This window comes from Rousettus aegyptiacus, unplaced genomic scaffold (assembly GCF_014176215.1).
Source record: "Rousettus aegyptiacus isolate mRouAeg1 unplaced genomic scaffold, mRouAeg1.p scaffold_m13_p_14, whole genome shotgun sequence".
NCBI classification, from domain to species: Eukaryota; Metazoa; Chordata; class Mammalia; order Chiroptera; family Pteropodidae; genus Rousettus; species Rousettus aegyptiacus.
The window spans coordinates 44,908,141-44,929,338 of record NW_023416289.1 but is presented as its reverse complement, the minus strand read 5'-3'; the positions used below and the strand labels follow the sequence as shown (position 1 = coordinate 44,929,338).

General features: G+C 60.0%; 1 protein-coding gene across 1 annotated transcript in view; it reads right to left on the bottom strand.

Moving 5' to 3' along the window:
- The window catches only part of BICRA (BRD4 interacting chromatin remodeling complex associated protein), a 69,300-nt gene that overhangs the window by 4,147 nt on the left and 43,955 nt on the right, over positions 1 to 21,198 (bottom strand). Inside the window, exons 2-11 of the mRNA XM_016155399.2 lie at positions 17,180 to 17,280; positions 15,585 to 15,630; positions 15,460 to 15,502; positions 13,710 to 13,775; positions 9,857 to 11,812; positions 9,164 to 9,340; positions 1,807 to 2,439; positions 1,507 to 1,687; positions 1,173 to 1,282; positions 127 to 188 (exon numbers count right to left, since the gene is read on the bottom strand). Coding sequence (XP_016010885.2) covers positions 127 to 188; positions 1,173 to 1,282; positions 1,507 to 1,687; positions 1,807 to 2,439; positions 9,164 to 9,340; positions 9,857 to 11,812; positions 13,710 to 13,775; positions 15,460 to 15,502; positions 15,585 to 15,625 — 3,269 coding nt within the window. The 5' untranslated portion in view covers positions 15,626 to 15,630; positions 17,180 to 17,280. The remainder of the gene's footprint in view (positions 1 to 126; positions 189 to 1,172; positions 1,283 to 1,506; positions 1,688 to 1,806; positions 2,440 to 9,163; positions 9,341 to 9,856; positions 11,813 to 13,709; positions 13,776 to 15,459; positions 15,503 to 15,584; positions 15,631 to 17,179; positions 17,281 to 21,198) is intronic.

The window sequence follows — 21,198 nt, the reverse complement described above, 5'->3', positions numbered from 1 at the left end:
AGCAGGGATCTGTGCTGGGGCCTGCCAGACCCAGCCCCCGCTTCTGAAGAGTGGTCCTCACATCCCCGCCTGGGCCTCCAGGAGGGCAGAGGGCGTGGGAAACCAGGACTGGGTGCTGCCACTCACCAGGCTTCCTTGCTGGGCTGAAGTGGGGGTGGTTTCTTCAGGCTGCTCAACTTGCTCTCATACTGTGGGGGGAGAAAGGCGAGTGAGGAGGACCACACGGAGAAGCCTTCCTCCCTCGGTGCCCTACCTGACCCCCCCATTGCATCCTCAGATAGGGACAAAGATGAGAGGGGGTGCCATCTGCCCAGACGGGGTATTGGCCCAGCTGCCAGACCACCTGCCTATCATGCTCGTCCTGTGGAGCAGGCCTGGGCTGGGGCTCACAGCAGGAGGGTGACAGGCCTGAGCCCCAGTGTCCTCAGCCGGGGTCCCCTCAGCCCCTTTTCTCACACGTGGGTCCCTCGGGCTCAGCCTCCACCCGCTTTCTGGTCCAGACACCAGACAAACTTCTGTCCCCCTCCCTGGTCTCCAGATGGTGTCTCGCTGTCGGTGCCTGGCGCCCGGCTTGCTCAGACTTCCTTCCCAGCCGACCCCTTGCCTGCTCGGACCTCTCCATCCTCCCCCCTCCCTTTCGCCAGCTTCCCTCTGGCCTCCTGGGAACGCTGTCTCCTCTCTGAGTGTCTCCCAACCTCTGGGGCCCTGCCACCTCCAACAGCCTGTCATGGAGCTGACATGTCCGTGTCCCCATCCCCCAGTTCTGACAGGTGGTCTCTGCCTCATCTCTCTCCCCCCTCCCCCGTCTCCCCTGCTCCCTTCTCCTGCATCTCTTGCCTGTCTCACCTCATGTGTCCTGAGCTGACATCTGACATTGTCATCCCATGCCTCCGCCGTCCTCCTATGGTCTCCTCACCTGTTCCTGCCCACAGTGACTGTCACTGGGTCTCAGGCCACCTTGTCTCTCGTCACCCTGTTGTCTTGGTGTCTGTGGGTCTCTGTCCAACTGTCTTGATGTCCTGCCTGGACTGTCCTGTTTCACCCACCACCTGGATTTGCGCCACCTGTCCACCCCAGATCGCCTGCCTGTCAGCCACCCCTGCCCCACAGCCCCGCCCCAGTCCCTGGCTGTGTTGCTGCAGCCCTAGTCCCCCACTCTGGGGGCCCCTTACCTGCAGCCCGGAGGACTTCCCAGGCACAGATGCAGCAGCCTTGGCCACGCTCAGGGTCGGGAGGTTGCTGGCAAAAGCTTTGCTCTCGGCAGGAAGCAGAGTAGGGAGGCCTGGGGGCAGGGCGGGGGACAGACAGGGCTCAGAGGTCACTGGTACAGAGGACCCCTCCCCCACAGGACCCCTAGGCCTGCAGCCCCTCCTCTGGTTGGTTCTCTGGCCTGGGCAGCCTGGCCACCCTGGAGCAGTGGCCCTCGCACTGGGGTGCCCCTCTGGTCCACGCTCAGGCCCCGCCCACTTCAGGCCCCCTCTCCTGCACCGGCTACCTCTCCCCTACCTGCGGTGGCCATGGGAGCTGGGGCAGGGGGATGGCTGGGGGCGGCGGGAGTCCCGGATGGGGCCTGCCCGCCGACCAGCACGGAGGCGGTGGGGCTGGCGAGAGGCCCCAGGCTGGCGGAGGTCTGGGGGGCTGCGGGAGGCCCCGCGGCCTTGCTCTGGAGGAGGATTCCGGACGGCACCTGAGGAGGGGACAGGTGGTTGTGAGGTGGGGGCCACACGTGGGAGTGGGCCGGCAGGCAGCAGGGCTGGGGCGAGGCGCTGCGGGGGGGCGGCCGGGGGACGGGCCCTGCTGCTTTACCTGGTGGAATCTCTCCAGAAGAGCCTTAGGCTGGGGCAGCGCTGGGAAGGGCGCGGTCACCATCTGGAAGGTCCTAGGCGGCGGTGGGGGTGGCGCTGCGGGCTCGGGGACCAGGTGGAGGGCTGGAGGGGGCGTAGGGGACTTGTGGGGCCCCTGGCCGGGCGGGAACTGGAGCTGGAAGTCGGGGGGCGTGGGGGCTGGCAGTCTGGTGGACGACTCGGAGGACGCCACGGCGGAGGAGGTGGAAGCCGGGGGGAGGTGGGGGGCGGGGGGCAGCGGCCCCTCGGGGGGCTGGGACGGCGGCCGCAGAGGAGGCTGGGGCGGGCCTGGTGCGATGGGGGCAGGGGTGCTGGCAGGTGGGGGGACGCCCAGCTGGTTCTGGATCACAAAGATGCCAGGCAGAGTGGGGGTGACCTGGGGTGGGGGGCAGGGGTGCAGGGCGGGCTCCGAGGGTGGGCGGGACAAGCTCTGGGGCTGGGAGGGCGGGCGGGAGTGGGGCCGGGATGGGGGGCGGGAAGGGGGCCGGGCCGGGTGTGGGGAGGGCAGGTGGGGGCTGTCTCCCAGAGGGGCCTGGTGAGGTAGTGACGGGGATGAGGAGGGGCCTGGGCCCTTCAGTGGAGCGGCTGCTGGAATCTGGGCAGGGGAGGGAGGGAGAGCAGAGGGGGCAGGGGTCAGAACCAACCTTGGCCCCCACTGCCCCGAGACACTGGGGATCCCAGCCAGCCCCCCTTCTTAGCCGCCCCTGTCCTGGAGAACCCGCCCGCCTCGTTTCTCAGCACCCGACCCTGCCTGACGCCTGCACCTGTCCCCCACCCACCTCATCACCCCCAAACCTCTGCCCTCTGCCCTCAGCCCCCATGTGCCCACCTCCCCACCTCCCAGACGAAGGCGAGGGCAGTAGCAGGGGAAGCAGCAGGCGACACCACACCAGCTGCCCAGCAGGGGGCGCAGGGCAGGGAGCAGGAGCACAGCAAGCAGCGAGGTGGGGGGGGGGGGGGGCTGTGCCGGGAGGGCGCCCGGCACCAGCCCAGGCCGCGGGCCTGACTGCCCCGCCACCCAAGGAAGTGAGGCACCGGCACAGACACTGTCAGCTGCGCGAGGGTCGATGGCGGTGGCAGGCATGGTGGGGACCGGGGGACCAGGGAGCCAGGGATGCGGATGGCAACGGAGGGGCGGGGCGTCGAACCCTGGGCCCCTTCTATGTGCCCAGGGCCTGTACCTTGTGTGCCGTATGGCCAGGGCTGCTCACCTAGGGGCCCTGTGAGCCTGCAGGTGTGGGCGTGTGTGTGTGCACACGTGCAGGTGTGTGCATATGCATGTGAGTGTGTGTGCACGTGTGTGCACATGTGTCAGACTCATACATGAGATCTGGGCACTAGTTCTGTTACACGGACACGGTGACCCTGCCTAAGACACGCCTCGGTCAGAGCACCTCGCCACCTGCCCTCCCCTTCCCTAGAGGTCACCTCCCCCAGAGCCGAGCCCAGGGGACTCGCCCGAGCCCATCTGGCACTGCTGGGCCCCAAAGATGAGCTCTGCTCTGAGCATGCAAAGAAGCTGGCCCGTGGCTTCGCAGTCCTGGCTGGCTTTCAGCCTCTGAGCCCCTGGACCCTCCTCCCAGCATCCCTTCTGAGTTTGTCCCTGAATAACTGCAAAACAAAGACCAACTGCTCACTCAACCCGTTTGTCCCCAAAAGCCTGCCACCCCTAACGACAGGCCAGAGGGGTGGTGTCTGGGCCCTTGCTCACAGGGCTATCCACCAAGTAGTATTTATAAGAGAGAAAACAGGAAAACAACCCAAAGAGCCCACAGCAAGGGGGCAGCCGAGTGAGCAAGGACAAAGAGGTGGCCCGCCCCACACTGCCCCACACGCCTGCTTCTGAGCCCCGAGGGGTGGCCAGCACAGCGCTAACACGCTAGCGAAGTGAGGAGGCCGACGAATTATGCAGTTGTTTGTCAAATGCCTAAACTGCATTATGGACAGTGGGTGAGACAACATTACTGTCTCCATGCTAAACCTGCTGAATTTGAACATGTCTACTATGGTTAAATGAGAGAACGGGCTGAAATACTCAACTAAAATATTAAACGGTAAAGGAGTATGATGTTTGCAACTTATTCTCAAACGGTTCAGAAGAAAAATGCTATTGAGACAGCTAAGGATAAAGGGACTGGAGCAAAGCAGCTACCACAGGAACATCTGGTGTGGCAGCCAGCTCCCCAGACAGCCCCATGACCCCGCCTCCTCATATTCGGTCTCCTCTGACACTGTACCAGGGTTGGGCAGAAGTGATCACATGCCACTTCCAAGGTTAAGTTATAAAAGAGGCTGTGGCTTCTATCAGGGGAACCCCCTCTCTGTTTCTGTGGGACACTCGCTCTGAGGGACGACGGTCTATGCAGTGTGCTGTGACCTACCCTTTGGAGAGGCCTACGTGGGGGCAGCTGAGGCCTCCCGCCAACAGCACATGAGTGTGACATCCTGGGAGCAGACTCTCCAGCCCAGCAAGCCTTCAGATGACTGCGGCCCTGGGTGGTGTCTTGGCTCGGTGACAGAAGGCAAGCCAGAACCCTGCAGTCAAGTTGCCTCCAGACTCCTTCCTTAGAAACTATCTGAGATAATGTCTGCTGTTTTAAGCGGCTACATTTGGGGGTAATTTGTTACACAGCGATACATAACTAATACATCTCATTAAAAAGTAAAGAATTCCCATGAGTTCTCAGTATTATTCTTGTAACTTTGCTATATGTTTATAACTGTCTTAAGTTTAAAAATACCCCCAAATTTTGACACGTACACACACACAAACAAACAAGTCAAAAACCAAATGCTATACTGGAAGAAATATTTGCAAATCATAGCACAAAGTTCATCTATCTCATATGTAAAGATCCTCTGGAAATCACTAAGGATAACAACCAATGAGGAGACAGGGGCAAAGGGTACGAGCAGCCAGTGCACAGAAAAGGAAGCACAAGAGGCTTGAGCATTTCGGGAGATGCTCGACCTCACTTGGAATGAAATACACATCGAAAGCACCTTGTGGAACCATTTCCACTCATCACACTAGGAAAAGGCCACGTGCCTCATAAAGACACGCCTGTGTGTTGCCGGTGGGGTCAACACGCACCACTGGCTCTGACTCCACAGGAAAGCGGCTTGGCAGTAACTGTCCAAACATAAATGCACGTTTGCTTTGATTCGGCAGCATGCAGGCTTCCAGGAAGTGACCAGACAGACATATCTGCTCACGTGGGAAGTGACACGTGACTGAGTTGTTTACTCAGCCCCGTGTGGCAGGCCAAAGCTTCCAGCATGACATGATCTAACGCACCTCGATACAGCAACTACTGGGGAAACACGGACTGAGGCCAGGACCCATCGCGGGTACCAAAATCCACGATGCTCAATCCCTTATATAAAACAGCACAGTATTTTCCTGCGACCAGCACACGTCCTCCCATACCCTTTAAGTCACGTCCAGATTATTTGTAATACCTGATACAAAGTAAACACTATGTGAACAGTTGCTATACGGTATCACTTAAGGACCAACTTTCTGGAAATTTGTTTTCCTGCATATTTTGATCCGCGGTTGGTTGGCTCCTTGGACACGGAACCCACAGATACGGAGGGCCGCCTGCAATGTGTTGGCTCCTGGGCAGAGATCGGGACCTGGTACGTGTACCAGGCTGTATGTGCACAAAGAACCGGATGGATGAACGGAAAAAGTTACTGAGGATGTCTGGACGTAGGTGTGGGTTGGCACACTTCCCCTTGTACTTTAAAACACTGCTCTTCGTTGACTGAGCCATGTGAATATACTACCTAATTTTAAAAATGAAAAAATATTTACATGGATGGGGAGGGGAGAGTAAAAAGGCGACAAGAAGACGTCACAGCTAAAGCGTCACGGGCACTTCTGCACAGTGGGATTACAGGCGATTCTGTATGTTTTCTAAGTTCTCTGAATGAGGACAAAATTATTTTTATAATCATTTTTGAAAACTACCGCACGAGTGGACCGTTTACCAAGAGATACCAATGGCCCGTGTGCAGGTGCAAGAGTCACTGAGGATGAGAGAGACAGGTGGCCCGGGGCGGCATCCTCTCGCCGGGCAGGTCTGCAGACCTGGGGCTGGCAAAGCTGCCGGAGCAGGTTCGTGCTTTCCAGAAAACGTCTTGAAGGCACCAATCCGCTCTGATCCTGCAATTCTGCCTCTAGAAACTCACCCTAAGTGTATTTGGACATATGTGTGCAAAGCCTGGTGTAAGAACATTTACGAGTGTTGCTTGTTAACGATTACACAGGCTGTCACCTTAAGCAGTCAGGAACAGGGGACTGAGAAGATAAATCATGCTGTGCCCGTCTAAGGAAATAAAGATATCGAAGGGTCAGCAAGCCACAAGCCCTCAGTCAAATCAGCCTGCCAGCCACCTGACCTACCATTTCGTATGGTCTACAAGCTAAGAGCAGTTTTCACATTTTTAAATTGTTGGGGAAAAAAATTAAGAGCATTTTGTGACTCCTGAATATATGAAATTCAAGCTTCAGTGTCCATCAATAAAGTTTTATTGGCACACGCCTGTGCTCATTCGTTTATGCACGGTCTGCAGCTGCTTTTGTGACCTACAGTGGTCCCCCCGTACCTGTGGCTTTGCCTTCCGCGGTTTCAGTTACCTGCAGTCAACTACGGTCGGAAACCATTAAATGGAAAATTCCAGAAAGAATTCGTAAGTTTTAAATTGCGTACTGTTCTGAGAACGTGATGCCATCTCGTGCCACCCCACTCCACCCCGCCTGGGACGTGAGCTGCCCCCTCGGCCGGCACGTGCACACTGGATCTGCCTGCCCCCATCCCCCGGCGGTCGCCCCGCGGCCATCTGAGTTCTCAGATGGATGGTGCCAGCGTGACCTTCCCTGTACTTAACCATGCCATAGTTACGTGTCTCTTACTATAGTATGCTGTTAGAATTGTTCTAGTTTATTATTAGTTACTGTCAATCGCTCACTATGCCTAATTTATAAGTTAGACTTTATCACAGGTTGTATAAGAAAAAACCATAGTATGTTCAGAGTCAGGTACTAGCCGTGGTTTCAGGCATCCACTGGGGGTCTTGGAACTTATCCCCCGGATAAGGAGGTGTTGCTGTGATGACAGGGACCTGCCAGGCTGAAGTGTCTACTCGCAGCGCTAGAGAAAGTCAGCCTGGCTTCTTTCACTCTGTAGGACTTCCATACCCAGCCCTGCCTGAGCACTTTGAGTACATTAAGTTATTCACCCCTCACAGCCACCGTGCGACACAGACGCCATCATCATCCTCCATTTACAGGCAAGGAAAACGAGGCGCAGAGAAGTGAGCGACTTGTCTAAGGTGGCAAGGCCTGTAAGTGGCAGAGTCGGGTTCCAGAGTCCCTGTTCCCATCACCACCCTACAGTTCTCCTGGACAGCTTTCAAACCGCAGCTGGTGCCCACAAGCCAGGGCTGTCCCCAAGCTCGCGGTGGTGTGCTCGGTGGGACGGCTGGCCCGGGGATGGAGGGCAGACGAGCACCTGGCTCACGGTGGGTGCCGAGGGCACACGTGGAAATGGCACAGGACGGATGAGCCGTGGCCTGCTCTCCAGCCACCACGGTGCTCGCAAGGGAGGACGCCACCACCCCCACGTCACGTCCAGGGACGGGGGCTCAAAGAGCAGAGCCACTGGCCGGAGGGACCTCACGTGTGTCACCCGCTCTAGGAAGCGCTTCCGTCTGGTCAGCCACAGGCCAGATGCCCCTCGTTGCCCCCCTACTCCTGCCTGCCTGCCTGTCTTTCCTGTGCAGGGACGACATGATGCCACCATAGCCCCATGTCCCCCTGGACTGGACCACGCTCTGCTCTGTAATGACAGTAGCTAAAATAATAATAGCAAATATTTACCAAATGCTTACCCTGTGCGATGCATGGATGGACTTGTTCACTCCTCCTAACAGACCCAGAAGAAACTATTAGACCCTTTTTCCAGATGAGGCTCTGGGGTTCCAGAGATGCGCTCAGGGTCAGCACGACCCGACTAAGCTCCCCATCCCGCGCCTGCTGATGGAACGAAGAAGCTGGCAGCTTGAAGTCACATGGTGATGAAATCGCACAAGAGTGAAATCATGCTGTGTAAGGCCGAAGGCGGGCCTGCCGTCTGTCTTTCCAGGCCTGGCTGGTGCTAGACCCTCCTGTTCCTCCCACCCCTACCTACCCGGCCGCTGGGCCATTTTGAACAAGTACAACGTCCTCCAGAACGAAAGGTGGCTGGGTCTCCCCAGCTTCTCATGGGCTCTTGATCCACGTGAGACAAAAGCTAATTTTCCTAATATGTGAGAAGCTTCCACAAATCAACAAGAAAATGACCAGTAACCCAAATTTTAAACTGGTAAAAGGTACGAACACTCAATTCTGTAGAAAATACAAATAGCTCTGACTCTATGAAAACCCGCCCAGCCTCGTTTCAAGGAAAAGAGACACAAATGAAAATAAACAAGGTACTACTTTCTCCCCACCAGAATGGCCACATTCTACTCAGCACTGAGGTTGTGGAAAAAGGCAGATTACTGATCAAGGTTAAACCAATTTATACTCCACAGAGAGCAATCGGCAATATGTCAAAGCTAGAAATCCACGTGCTCTTAAGACGCAGCGAATTCTTTTTTAAGAGCTTATCCTACAAAACGACATGTGCACAGCCTTGCTTTGCAGCCTTGCTTACAACAGCCCAAGACCGGAAGTGACCAAAACGCCCAACAAGGACCGATTAAATAAATCACAGAACATCCACACGATGGAACGCTACACAGTCGCACAAAGAATAGAGTGGTCTCCAAGATAAACTTTCAAATGATAAAAGCAAGGTGCAAAACTATGTGCGATCTATGCTACCATTTTCGTAAAAATAAAAGATCTCAGACATTTTCCTCATCTTCGCACGGAAAAGGAGGGCGAGCAACTGCTTGGGGGGAGTGGGGAGCAGGAGGCTAAGACTCAGGAGAGGGGCCTTCCATCTTTATCTTTTGAAATGTGAGCTATCTGAACGTTTTACTTATTCAGATATGAAAATGATCATTTTAGGAAATCATCAATTTCTTACTGTGTGTACCAATTTCCTGCTTAGAGTGGACGCACCCCAGCTGGCCCTGGCCCCAAGCATCCAGGACCATAGGGGGGATGCTCAGGAAACATCTGGGGAACAGAGGGAGAGCGGCCACCCGCCCCCAAGCCAGCAGGACAGAGAGGCAGGCAGGGCAGCAGGGGGGAGGCAGTAGGGGGGAGGGCAGCAGGGGCAAGGCTGGTCTGAGCTGGGATGGAGGCTGCGGGGTTCATCTACCTGGGGGGCTGGTGCTGGGGAGGCCTGGCCGTCAGGGGCCTGAGGGCCGAGGCCAGCTCCTTTGGCGACGGGGGTGGTCGGGGCTGGGTCTTGGGCGGGAGCCGGGGCGCTGACTATGACCGAGGCGGGCACGGAAAGGTGGGGGCCCTCGGCAGAGAGGGGCTGCTGGCTCCTCTCCTGAAATGGGCAGCCCACACAGGGTCACCAGGCCGCCCCACGACCTGCGGCCTCCCCACCCTGAGACCCGATGCCCACTGATGCTCCAGAGGAGAGGTGGTGGGAACCAGTGCGAGGGGCACCAAAAGGCGGGGAGAAGCCGGGGAGCTGCACCCCCGGGTCCGGGTCCCTGGGAGGCTGCACCTGGGTACCTTCCACTCTGTGCTGGGAGCTCAGTGTCTCCTGGCCCCGCTCCACCCTCCATCTTTCCCACCCCCTCCATCCCTCCCAGCCCCCCCGCAGAAGGGTAGTCTGTCGGTCCACCCGTCAGCCAGCCAGCCATCCGCTCTCCTCATCTGTCAGCTAGTCCTCTCCTCGTCTGTCTGTCCCTCTCCTGTGTCGATTCCTCTCCTTGTCAGTCAGTCAGTCCCTGTCACCCTTGGGCCTCCTCCTAGGAGACACCAGCACCCAGAGCAGCGGCGCCACGTCTGAGACACTCCCCTTCGTCCAGCGGCCCCCTCCCCCCGGCCCGGGTACCTGGGGCAGGAACATCTGCAGGGAGTCCTGAGTGAGGATGGCCGTGGCCGTGGCGGAGGGCGGCAGCACGATCTTCTCTGGGCTGGATGCCAGGCCCGGGCTGGGCTGGGGGGTGGTGGCCTGAGGCGGGGCAGTGGCCTGGGGCGTGGGGGCCTGTGGGGGGGGCTGCTGCGCCTGCGGCTGCTGGAGGCCTAAAGGCAGCGGGGTGCTGACGGTGGGGGAGGCCTGGGGGGCCGTCTGCACCGTGAGGACAGGCGCGGTCTCCCCGGGAGGGGCAGGGGTGGCCGGCTGCACCAGACCGTCAGGGGCGTTGAGCATGGCCACAGCGCTGGGGGGCAGGGTGACGCCCTGGAGGACGGTCGTGGCGGCAGGGCCAGTGGGTGCCGGCTGGCTCTGCGTGGGCAGGCTGCCCGCAGCCAGGGACACGGGCATCTGGAAGAGGGCCGGCTGGCCCACCTGGATGGGAGCGGCCGAGAGGATGTGGGCGGCACTGTGGGCCCCGGAGTGGGGGGCCAGCACGGGCCCCAAGCTCAGTGGGCCTGCCAGGTTCTGGTTGGTGAGGATGGGGTTGGCGATGAGCTGTCCGCCGGCGTGGGGGGCTGCGGCCGCCAGGATCTGCCCGCCCACATTGGCCGGCAGGGCCGAGAGAGACTGGGGCAACTGGACCGCGGACGCGCCGGGCAGCAGGAACTGGCTCTGGCCGGGCAGCATGTGCTGGGCGGGGATGACGATGCTGCTACCCTGGTTCAGCAGGTGCACACTCATGGGCTTGCTCAGGGTCCCGGGCGGCGGGGGCGGGGCCGCCCCTGTGCTGGTGGCGGGTGGTGGCTTGAACACGTTGGCCTGCAGGGCAGGCGCTGGGAAGCCCGACAGCACCACGTTCTGGCCGGCCTTGCCTGCGGCCATGAAAGTCAGGTTCTGGGGGGCCTTGGGCTGCTGCGGCAGGCCCCCCGCCTCGCCCTGGATGGTGAGCGTGGTGCCCGCGGGGGTGAACGGCTTGGGCGTCAGCTGGTAGAGCTTGGGGGGCAGCACGCCGGCCGGCTTGGGCTGGATGGGCGTGGGTGTGCGGTGTAGGATGACGTTGGGCGCGGGAACCAGCGGCGACGAGCCGAGGCCCGGGGCCACCGCCAGCGGCTGCCCCGAGGGTGCTCCGGTGGCCGCCCCGGTGGCCGCTCCTGTGCCTCCGAACACTGAGTTCCCATTGAGCGTGGTGGCCACGGCGGCCGGGAGGCTCTTCTGGATGACCAGGCCGGCCCCCTGGGGTGAGACGCCCGCTGATGCCAAGGTCACTGGCTCGGAGGGGCCAGCCGCCGAGGCCAGGTAGCCGCTGACTGGCACCTGCTTGGCCAGGAGCTGGGAGGCAGGCGGGTTAAGTGCCATGACAGGCTGGCCCACCACCTGGATGGGCGCCAGGCCGAGGGCGGCCGCCGTAGCTCCCCCAGGGCTGCCGTTGGGCAGGCCCGGGAGGCCCGGGATGGGCTGCAGAGTCACGCCGCCCAGGCCCACGGGCTGCAGGAAGGGCTGGACGCTCAGGGCCTTGCTGACCACGTCCTGCGGTGGCACCAGGGCTTGGTGGGCCAGCACGGTGGGGGGGGCCTGGAGTCCCAGCAGGTCCGTGCCACCTGGGAAGAGGGCCTGGGGCCCGGCAGCCACTGTGGCAGCCCCTCCGGCACCCGCTGGGCCCGCCGCACCATCCGCGGGCTGCAGGGTGGGCAGCTGGAAGGGGCCCAGGTCCAGTTCGGCCTCAGCTTCAAGCGTCTGCTCAGTGATGTTGGCCTCTTGGAGGCTTTGCTGGAGAATGTCGCAAGGCTGGTCGGCGCCCCCGCCGCCCCCGCCGCCACCCCCTGCCGCCGGTGAGCCCAGGATGTCATCCTCCAGGAAGTCCAGGTCCACGCTGGGGGCTGGCTGGCTGGGCTCCGGGTTCAAGTGGTTGCCAGAAGCTTCTTGCACGTGGAGCTGGAGGCCAAATAAGGTGGGGAGGAAAGAGCTGGGATTAGCAAAAGGCCGGGCTCAGGGCACGGCCGGGCAGAGAGCACTCGGTGGCACAGTCAGGGTGGCACAGTCAGAGAGAACACCCCACGTGGAAGTGGCTGGATCCAGGTTCAAAGTCCAGCTCCGCCCAGGCCTCGCCGTGCAACCCGGGCCTTGCTTAACCTCTTTGCCCATTTGTACACATCAATAGAACATAATAAAACCATTTTCAAATGGTCACACGGTCCCTTGATTCCCTTCTGCAATTCTAAAACCCGAAGTCTCTGAAAACCACAGATGTTTTTATAACTCTGGCAGCAAAATCCGCCCGGGGTGGATGTGGCACTCCTGGCAAAAGGCATAATTTACCAGCGTAACGTGACCCTTCTCACGTGTGACCATGGAAAGGCAAGCGCGTGTGCCATGTTCCATGTGGCATGCACACTCTGCGTCACTTGTCCGGAGTCTGACATGCACCTGGCCCCGAGGGTTTGTGATAAAAACCGTGATTCTGTTAAAAGCAACAGCAGCGGCAGCTGCCACTGACTGTGAGTCTCGCTTTGTGCCAAGTCTGCCGAACATGACGTTTCTTACGTGCTTCCCACGTATGACCCAGGACACGCATGTGTAAGTATGTGCATGCACACCTGAGCAAACATTCCACAAGTGATAATTACGTTTACGGCATGGAATCCCTACTGACAGTTGAACAGGGAGCCTCCTAGGAAGCTCGTGACATTCACTGACACCGTGTGCTCAGAACCCAAGCAGGGGCCTTACGGGCATTAAAAAATGATAGCAGTGATGAGAATAATGATCACAAAATAAGAATACAGGCTCATCATCATTACTGGTCTATAAATGTAAATAACATGAAATGCTGTTTATTTGTTGAGTTCTAGATTTAATAATTTATACTATGGAAGATAAATTATTCAGAATATATTATTACAGTTGTGAGAACTAAATGAAAATTACTGGAAAGGGCCTGGCATATAATAAGTGTTCAGTAAACGATAGTTACGATGAGGAAGGGGGAGGCGGAAGCAGTGGGGGAGCAGGGGGACCAACCACTCACAGTTACTAAAGGGTCCTGGCAGTCAGAGACAGTAGGTCCTCAGTACCTGCCCACTGCGGTCAGACACACAGTAGGTGCTTAATACACCCACCATGGTCAGATACACAGTAGGCGCTCGGTACCTGCCCACCGTGATCGGACACACAGTAGGTGCTCAACATGCCCACAGTGGTCAGGCACACAGTAGGTGCTCAGTACCCACCCACTGTGGTCAGACACACAGCAGATGCTGAGTACCTGCCCACTGCCGTCAGATACACAGTAGGAGCTCAGTACCTGCCCGCCGCGGTCAGACAAACAGTAAGTGCTTAATACACTCATCACAGTCAGATACACAGTAGGTGCTCAGTACCCACCCACTGTGGTCCCCAGTCTGGGCTTTGCTCATCACCCCAGGGCCTTTGTTTCCCAGATGAAGGCCGAGGGTTATCAGTTGGTCCCCTTCCTCCAGGTTACAGACTCACACATGGTGGAGCCAGACAGGCCCCACAGCCCGTTCCCCGGAGGTGACCCTGTGGATCTGCCTCAGCTCCCAGAACCGCTCTGTACCCACTGACTCCCGAGGCCCCAAGGTCAGGGCCCAAGACCCTCCCGTCCTTCCCGAGGGGCCTACGGGCACAGCTGGAGCTCCCACCTCCCCCCACAACGCGCAGGGAGCGCCTGGCATCTGCCCTGCAAAGTGGTTGAGGCGGGGACAGTGTGACCCCTCCCTCTGGCCTCTGGGGCTTCCTCCCGCGGGTTGCCGCTCAGGCGACTTGGGCCAGGACTGAGCCCACGGCTCTTGCACGCCAAGTGGCCACTTACCCCAGGACCGTCATAGAAGGCACTTTGGGCCTCCCCGGCGTTATCCAGGAGGTCGTCACCGTCGAGCTGCAACAAGACCCACCCCACCCAAGGTCAGAGGTCAGCTGGGCAGTGGGCCAGCCCACGCCCTGGAACAAAAACTGACTCGGGGTAAACAGGACGAAGAGACCAAGGGGTGGGGTGGGGCAGCAAGGTATCCTCAACGCTGAGCGCCTCTGCCCAGCCCCCAGCTGCTCTGGGCACCGCGCCTGCCTGCCCCAGCTTGGGACTTGGTCTCCGCGCCTTTGCCCTTCACAGCCTGGCGTGTGTGCCCCCTGCTCCCAACGGCTGTCTGTCTCCTCCGAGTCACTCCGGCACCTGGCACAGGTACAACTCACTGCCGGGCACTGGAAACGCCCGCGGCACCATCTCCGACCCTGCCGGGCCCATGGGATCTGGGAGCTCGTTCAGCACCGGGGACAGGGCCCAGCATCCATGCACGTGCCCAGGGAACGGTGGTCCCCAGCCAAGGTGGCCACCCCAGTCTCTCCCTCTAGCCGGATGTCCCTCCAGAATTCCAGACTAGTAAATCCAACAGCCCCTGGGCTTCTAGAATCCACCTCGGACTTCTGGTTGCAGAAAATAATACCACGACCCACTCAGGCCAAAATCTGGGAGGGGCTCCGGCCCTCTTCCTTGCCGCCTAGTCCACCAGCAAGGCTGGTTGCCTCTGCCTTCCAGAAAGGCCCAGAAGCCAGCGCCGGCCCCTTGGCCACACCTGCCCGCAGCCCAGGCACCCTCCTGCATTCCACATGGCGACACCTCTCCTCTTCAGAAACGGGGCTCCTTCACTCTCCCTGAGTGTGAGCCCACTTAGTGACTCGCTTCCAACAATCACGATCTCAAGGGAGTGAGAGTGTGTGACTCCGGAAACCGGGCCGTAAAAGGCACCAGGCCTCCTCCTGGCTGTCCCCCCGGGGAGCCGACCACCGGGTGGGAGGATGCTCAAGCCGCTCTAAGGGGATGCCCGTGTGGCGAGGGGCCGAGGCAACCAGCCACAGGGATGCGTCCTCATGGGAGCCCGTCTTTCACGCCCGGATGAGCCCTCAGGTGGCAGCAGCCCCAGCAGAGCCCGTGAGCCAGACGCCCCCACACTCCTGTGAAGCCGCTCCCCAACTCCTGACGCTGACGAACGTGAGGACACTAACCAGCGTGTCACTGCTGACCGTTGGGCACTCAGACAGGCGGCCCCGAGTGACGGACATGGCTCCTGAGCAGCTGGACGGACTGCTGCCCCCACCAGAGCTGCCCGCCACGATCACAGCCGCCCCTGAGCTCCTTGATCCGGGTCTTCCAGGCCGGGCCGCCCCAGCGACTGTCCACCCCGGCTGCCCCACCCGGCCCCACCGGCCTGCCTCCTGCCCCACACGAGCCACGGTTCTCCTTGTGCCTGCTCCTCCCCTGCCTGGAGCACTGTGAGCATCTCCCCTCCACCCTTCAGGTTCACCTTCAACACGACCTCCGTAGAGTGACCCTTCCCGACCGCGCTGGCTGTAGAAGGCCCTGTCCCCACCTCCACTCATTTTCTCTCAAAATCTTTTATTGCGTGAGTGACGCCATCATTTCTTCTCCTTCTTTCCTGGTTACTGGTTACCCTGCCGACCGAGGAGCTGGGTGTGTGGTGTGAGGAGATGGGCTCTGCCGCCCCTTCTGCCTGGCATCTCCCCATCCCACGGCCCCCACCTGGGATGGCCCCCCGGCCAGCACTCACCTTCTCGGATCCATGTAAGAAGTCGTTGAGGGCCTGAGGGTCACTGAAAGAGAGAAGGGAAGAGGCGCTGAGGAGGTGAGGGGTGCGCGAGGGAGGGTGGGGGGGCAGGGTGGCCCATCACTCACCAGATCACGTCTAGTAGGCATCTGCCATCCTCATCATCCATCGCCACTGGGGGAGAGGGCGGGAGACACGTTAGTCCCTTAGTCCCGGCAGTAGGCCAGGACCCGCCCATCAGGGACCACTCCCAGCCGGGCGAGGCGCGGGAGGGGGTCGGGGTCTCTGCTCCCTGGGGTCTGGGGCACGGGTGGGGGCGGGAGTGCGTCTCACGTCCTCCCCACAGAGCCTCTGGCCCAGGCACAGCTGCCTCTCCCTCCTCCCCTCCCACTCTCTCCCCAACATCTGATAACGACGCCGATGACCTCACCCGAGTGAGCCCAGATCACGCGCAGGCCCCGTGCCAAGTGCCTCGTACACACCTGACTCGTTTAGTCTGCCAGGTGTCCCCCACGAGGTGGGTCCTGTCACCCCCACTTTGCAGATGTGTAAATGGAGGCGTGGAGAGCATCGTCCTCCACGTCCCAGCTAGCAGGTGGCACCGGGGAGCCTGACCGCTGAGCCGGTGCTCTTCACCACACTGTCCCGCCCCCGAGCACAGCGCCTGGCCCCGGTGGGGTGGGGAGGTGGGATGGGGAAGGGGTCCATCCTACTAACGAACGGGTGGAGGCGATGGCCCAGGCTCCGGGCTCCCCTTGAAGGCGGGTGCAGTGTGTGTCCCCAGGAGGGACGTGGGGGGGGGGGCAGAGGGTGGGCGTGCGGGGTCAGAGCAGCCGCTGCAGCCAGGCTGAGCCCGTCGGCGTGACGAGGGCGCACAGCTGGTGTCTCCCAGGAGCTCGCGCTGTGCCAGGCATGGTCCACAGCCCCCGTGAAGCAAGAGGGACGTCCCCAGCCCCATTCCGCAGAGGAGGACACTGAAGTCCTCTGCATCCGCCCACTCACCGCCCACCAACTGCACCTTCCGTCTTCCATACACCCCTCGGTCCCTCCCAGCTGCCGTCGCCCAAACTGCCACAGAGACCTTTCCCATCTTCCCGCCCCCCAACTCGTCCTTTCCCCCGGGGATGCACGGGACGCGTGGAAATCCCACCAGTCCGCAGCGGAGAGTCTGCAGCCCACGGACATGGGGTTCCCACCCTCCTTTCTCTCTTTTCAGGGGTTGGGGGTGGAGCTGATGAAGGTGAAAGACCAGAGACATACACGTGGCCAAACACGTTCCCGGCACTTTCCCGGGTGCACGGGACACGCGCGTGTGTGCATGCTTCACGGGCCCCGGGGAACCAGCCTGGGCCCCGGCGGGGGCGGGCGTCCCCAGAGAGGCCCTCCTCGGCCCCCGCTGCACGGGCGACGGTGACAACGTGCCTCTACGTCCCCTTCTGCCTCTGCTTCCCTCTTCCTGTGTCACCAGGTCCTCGGCCTACAAGCCCTGCCCTCCCCGACCAGCCCACAGGGGGAAGGCCCAGCCAGGAGCCTAAAAGGCAAGGAATCTGGAGGAAGGGGGACGCGGGGGGGAAGAGCCTGCTCATGGCTGGCATAAAGGCAGGGGGTGGCCCGCACAAGCTGGACCGGGCTGCACGGGGACGCTGCAGAGCCAGCCTCTGCCCGGGAGGCGGGACGAGGGACAGCGGCCCCCCGGGATGCACGGGGCCCCTCTGCTGGTTACCTGCGCTACAAACGAATCATGAAGGGAAGGAGGGGTGGTCCACTCCAGGTCTACGCGGGGCCCCTGGCTGGGGACGTGGGGACTGTCCTTTTGGGGGCCAGCTGTGGAGAGAGAATGAGAGAGGAGTCGTGAGTGAGAAAGTCAGTGAAAAGGAGAAAGATGTGGCCAGAGAGAAAGGGGGTGGGGGCGGGGCAGGGAAGGACAGAAGAGACACTGTTAAAAGGGAAGTGAGAAAGGAGAGGTCAAAGGCAAGTCTAAAGCCGCAGGCCGCACATCACCACACACACGACGTGTGGCTACATCTGTGTGCACTGCTGTAGTGCAGGCAGACGTGGACACACACACACACACACACACGTGCGTGCGCGCACACACACCCCCCCCCCCACTACATGACGTCGTTTATCGGCCGGCTGTTCAATTTAGCAACACGGTCAACTCTGGCTGTCCTGGTCCTACGCCTTCTAAGGTCGCTGAGCACATGGCGTCACGGCTCCCAGAGAGCACGAGGGGTTGGGGCCCTACGAGCCTCTCGTCACAGAGCCGTGGACCCGCCGGTGCGGAATCGTTTACCTGTGTCTGTGTCAGGACACCGTGTGTAACAGACACTGCTGGTGCGGACACCGGGCACGCGGCTGTCAGCGCTGAGTGGACGCGCCCCTCTGCCAGGCCCGGCCCGGCCTCCGCGCTCCAGCCAGCGCTACTGGGTGGCCACAACGGGGACCTCGGCTGCACACACACGGTCGTCAAGGCTCTGTGCACGTGTGCAAGTGGCCGGAAAGTACGCAAGAACGGAGAGCTGGGGCTATGCGTGTGAGCAAGCGGGCCAGTCCGCCAACGTGATGCGGCGCCCCCCAGTGACGCCAGCGGGAGGCTGGGCGGGGTCTGCCGCGCTGTGCACCTGTCGACCCATGTTGCCCGCAGGTCCCCAGCCTAAGTCCAGAGTCCCCACCCTTAACCCCACAGAGGATGCTCACTGTGTTCTCTTTTAAAATCCGACACAAATATGTCAAAAATGTCAAGATAAGACGGAGCCGGGTGAGGTGTGCAGGCCTCTGTTGTCATTTAGGAATACCTGGGATGGCTCAGATTCCAAGAAGCGATAAAGAATGGCCTGGAAGAGAGAGGAGGACCGGCAGCATGGAGCGCCCCTCCACCCCCGCCAAGAGTCCTGGGCCCCAGAGAGACGTGGAAAGCGTCTGCCACGAGGCACTGGGATGAGGTCCTGCCCTGCGAGACGCCACGGGCACAGCCTGGAGGTGTTCACAAACCTCCACGGACCTTCGCCAGGTTTCTGGGGCTCACTCTGCAAACCTCAGGCCCCAGAATCGAACCAGGAGCGGTGCATCCTGGGCAGGCATCTCCAAACCCGTTCACGAGGTGGACGTCCAGTGGGAGGCTCCAGACCTCTCCGTGACAATTTTTACCGTTTTCCATTCCGATGGTAATGTCAGGATACATGAACAAAGCTCATCTGACTGATCTACATCATGGCCGGGTGTCGGTTACAAGGGCGTAGCGTTTGACAGCTCAAATTTGTGCACGTGGACACATGTAATTTCACCTTTAAAAACTAAAAGCCACAGGATCATCCTCATCCTCACTGAGTGGTAGTCGGCGAGGCACGGATGGCAAAGTGTGGATGATTGTTGAGGCTGAATGACAGGGGCTCTGCTTTACCACGGTGGTCTGGCTACTGTAACTACTTCTAAAGTTTCCACGATGAGCGGAGAACAACATGGCCGCATCGACTTCTGAAACACCCCCGTTCAGGTGCCCGGTTGGATCTGTCTCCCACTGCGGTGATGCCAAGAGGTCCCCCGTGCGGTGGCAGTTCTGGTGCTAGAGGCAGGGGTTCAAATCCCCGCTTCCCCAGTCCCGGGCTGGGTGACCTTGGCAAGTGACTTAACCTCTCTGGGTCTCGGGGTCTCATCTGTGAAATGGGCACAATCCCGATTGCCACATCTCACGGCCGGCGGAGACGCTGCCAGCACAGGGCCGGGCGCCTGTGTCAGTGCTGCCGGCCTCGACGTTACCACTCTGTGTGCCCTGCTGGACGTTGCTGGCTCCTGAGAAAAGGTCAGGGGTGCAGAGGCCTCTGGCTTCTGTCCTCTGCCCCCCAGTCCCCTCTCTGCAAGGTGCCACACTGATTCTTGGCACCTGCCCTGGATCTAGAAGGTCATAAATTGGGAGGGGGCCAACTTGCTCCGTTTTAAACGAATGCCCCAGATTCAGAGCAGCCGACACCTGCAGAGCTGCTGCTCGCTCTGCCGGGTGGGGAACGCGTGCACCAGGCTAATAAAAGCTTTTTGCCGGAGAGGTGGGTGGCGCTTGGGTTTGGGGAGACGGGGTCTCCATCCCGGTGCTGCCGCTCCCCAGCTGTGAGCTCCATGACAAGTCACGCGGCCCTCTGCGCCTCGCTTTCCTCATCTGGAAAATGGGGTGACCGCATGTTCCCCCTGGGACTGTTTCACATGAAGACCTTTAATCTGTATGTGCTTTTGCAAGCGACATGCACTCGTTTACACAGGTAGAGCTTGGGGATGTTATGGGGTCCGCTCCGGACCACCGCAAGGAAGCAGCGAGTCGCAGTCTCTCTGCTGGTGGCGGGTTTCACCTTCGATCTGCGGAAAACGCAGTGCAGTGAGGTGGGGTGTTCCTACGACCACCCGACTGCTGGTGTGAGCACTGTGCAGGGTGGCCACTCCCAGAGCTTTCTGGCCACCATCTGGCCAGAGGGGACACAAGTCCGGGGTCCCAGCTCTTCCACCTGCCGCCCGCCGCCATGTGTCACCCTTGAGCGTGTTTGGGAGAGTTCATATGTCACCCGCTTCGGCCGTGGGTGATGCACTGGATCCGACTCAAACTATCGCAGGCACAGAGTCTCCCTGATCCCTTCCAAGCCCCTGTCACTAACTCCATTGCTCAAGGGAGACCATCGAGGCCAACTAGAGCGGTGACGGGATGCCGAGGACCACACGCAGGGATGAAAGGTGCCCGCCGCCCCCGCGCCCCAGGCTGAGCAGGCGCCCCGCAGCTGTCACCCAGCAGGCAGCGGGAACCTTTAAGGACACACGAACCCACCAACTGTTGAGAAAGACAGTTGCAAAGAATGTGAGCACCGCCTAGGTGTCTGACGATGCTAAGGGATTACAGTTAAGATTCCACGTGCAATAATGGCATCGCGCATGTGTTATTTTTTTCCTTTAGAGTCTTTACCTTTTAAAAACACATCCTGAAACGTTTAAGGGTAAAATGACAGAATGTTTGTGACTTGCAGGGGGCACAGACGCCGATGTCGTCTGGTGTGATCACCACCAGCCACACACAGAGGGGTGCGTTCAAGTTCAAGTTAACGAAATGAAATTAGGACACAGGGTGAACAGACATTTTTCCAAAGAAGACACAGAAACAGCCATGAGCTCATGAGAAGATGACTGATACCACTACTCATCAGGGGAAGGGAGTGGGAACCAGATGCCACCTCACACCCGTCAGGATGCCTCCCAGCGAAACCCGGAAAAAACCCAAGTGCCGGCGAGGACGTGGGGACGCCAGCCCCAGTCCCCGCTGGTGCAGACACAAAACGACGCAGCTGCCGCGGAGAACGGTCTGCTGGTTCCTCAAAACATTAAAAATAGAACTGCCCCGTGATCCAGCAAGCCCACTCCTGCGTGCACATCCAAAGATCTGAAAGCCGCGTCTCCAAGAGGTATTTGCACACTCATGCTCACATCACACTCGTCCCAACAGGCAGGATGCAGAAATGGCACAAGTGTCCATTGGTGGATGGACGGAGAAACGAGACGTGGTGTGTGCAACGAAATGCTATTCAGGAAGGAAATTCTGACGCAGGTTGCGACACGACGACCCTTGAAGACATTAGGCTGAGTGGAATGAGCCAGTGACAGCAAAACGAGCCTGCACGGCTGCACTTCGCACGTCCCCTGACACAGACGGCAGAACGGTGGGTGCCAGGGGCTGGGGGGGGGGGGAGGTGGGGGCGGGGAGTTAGTGTT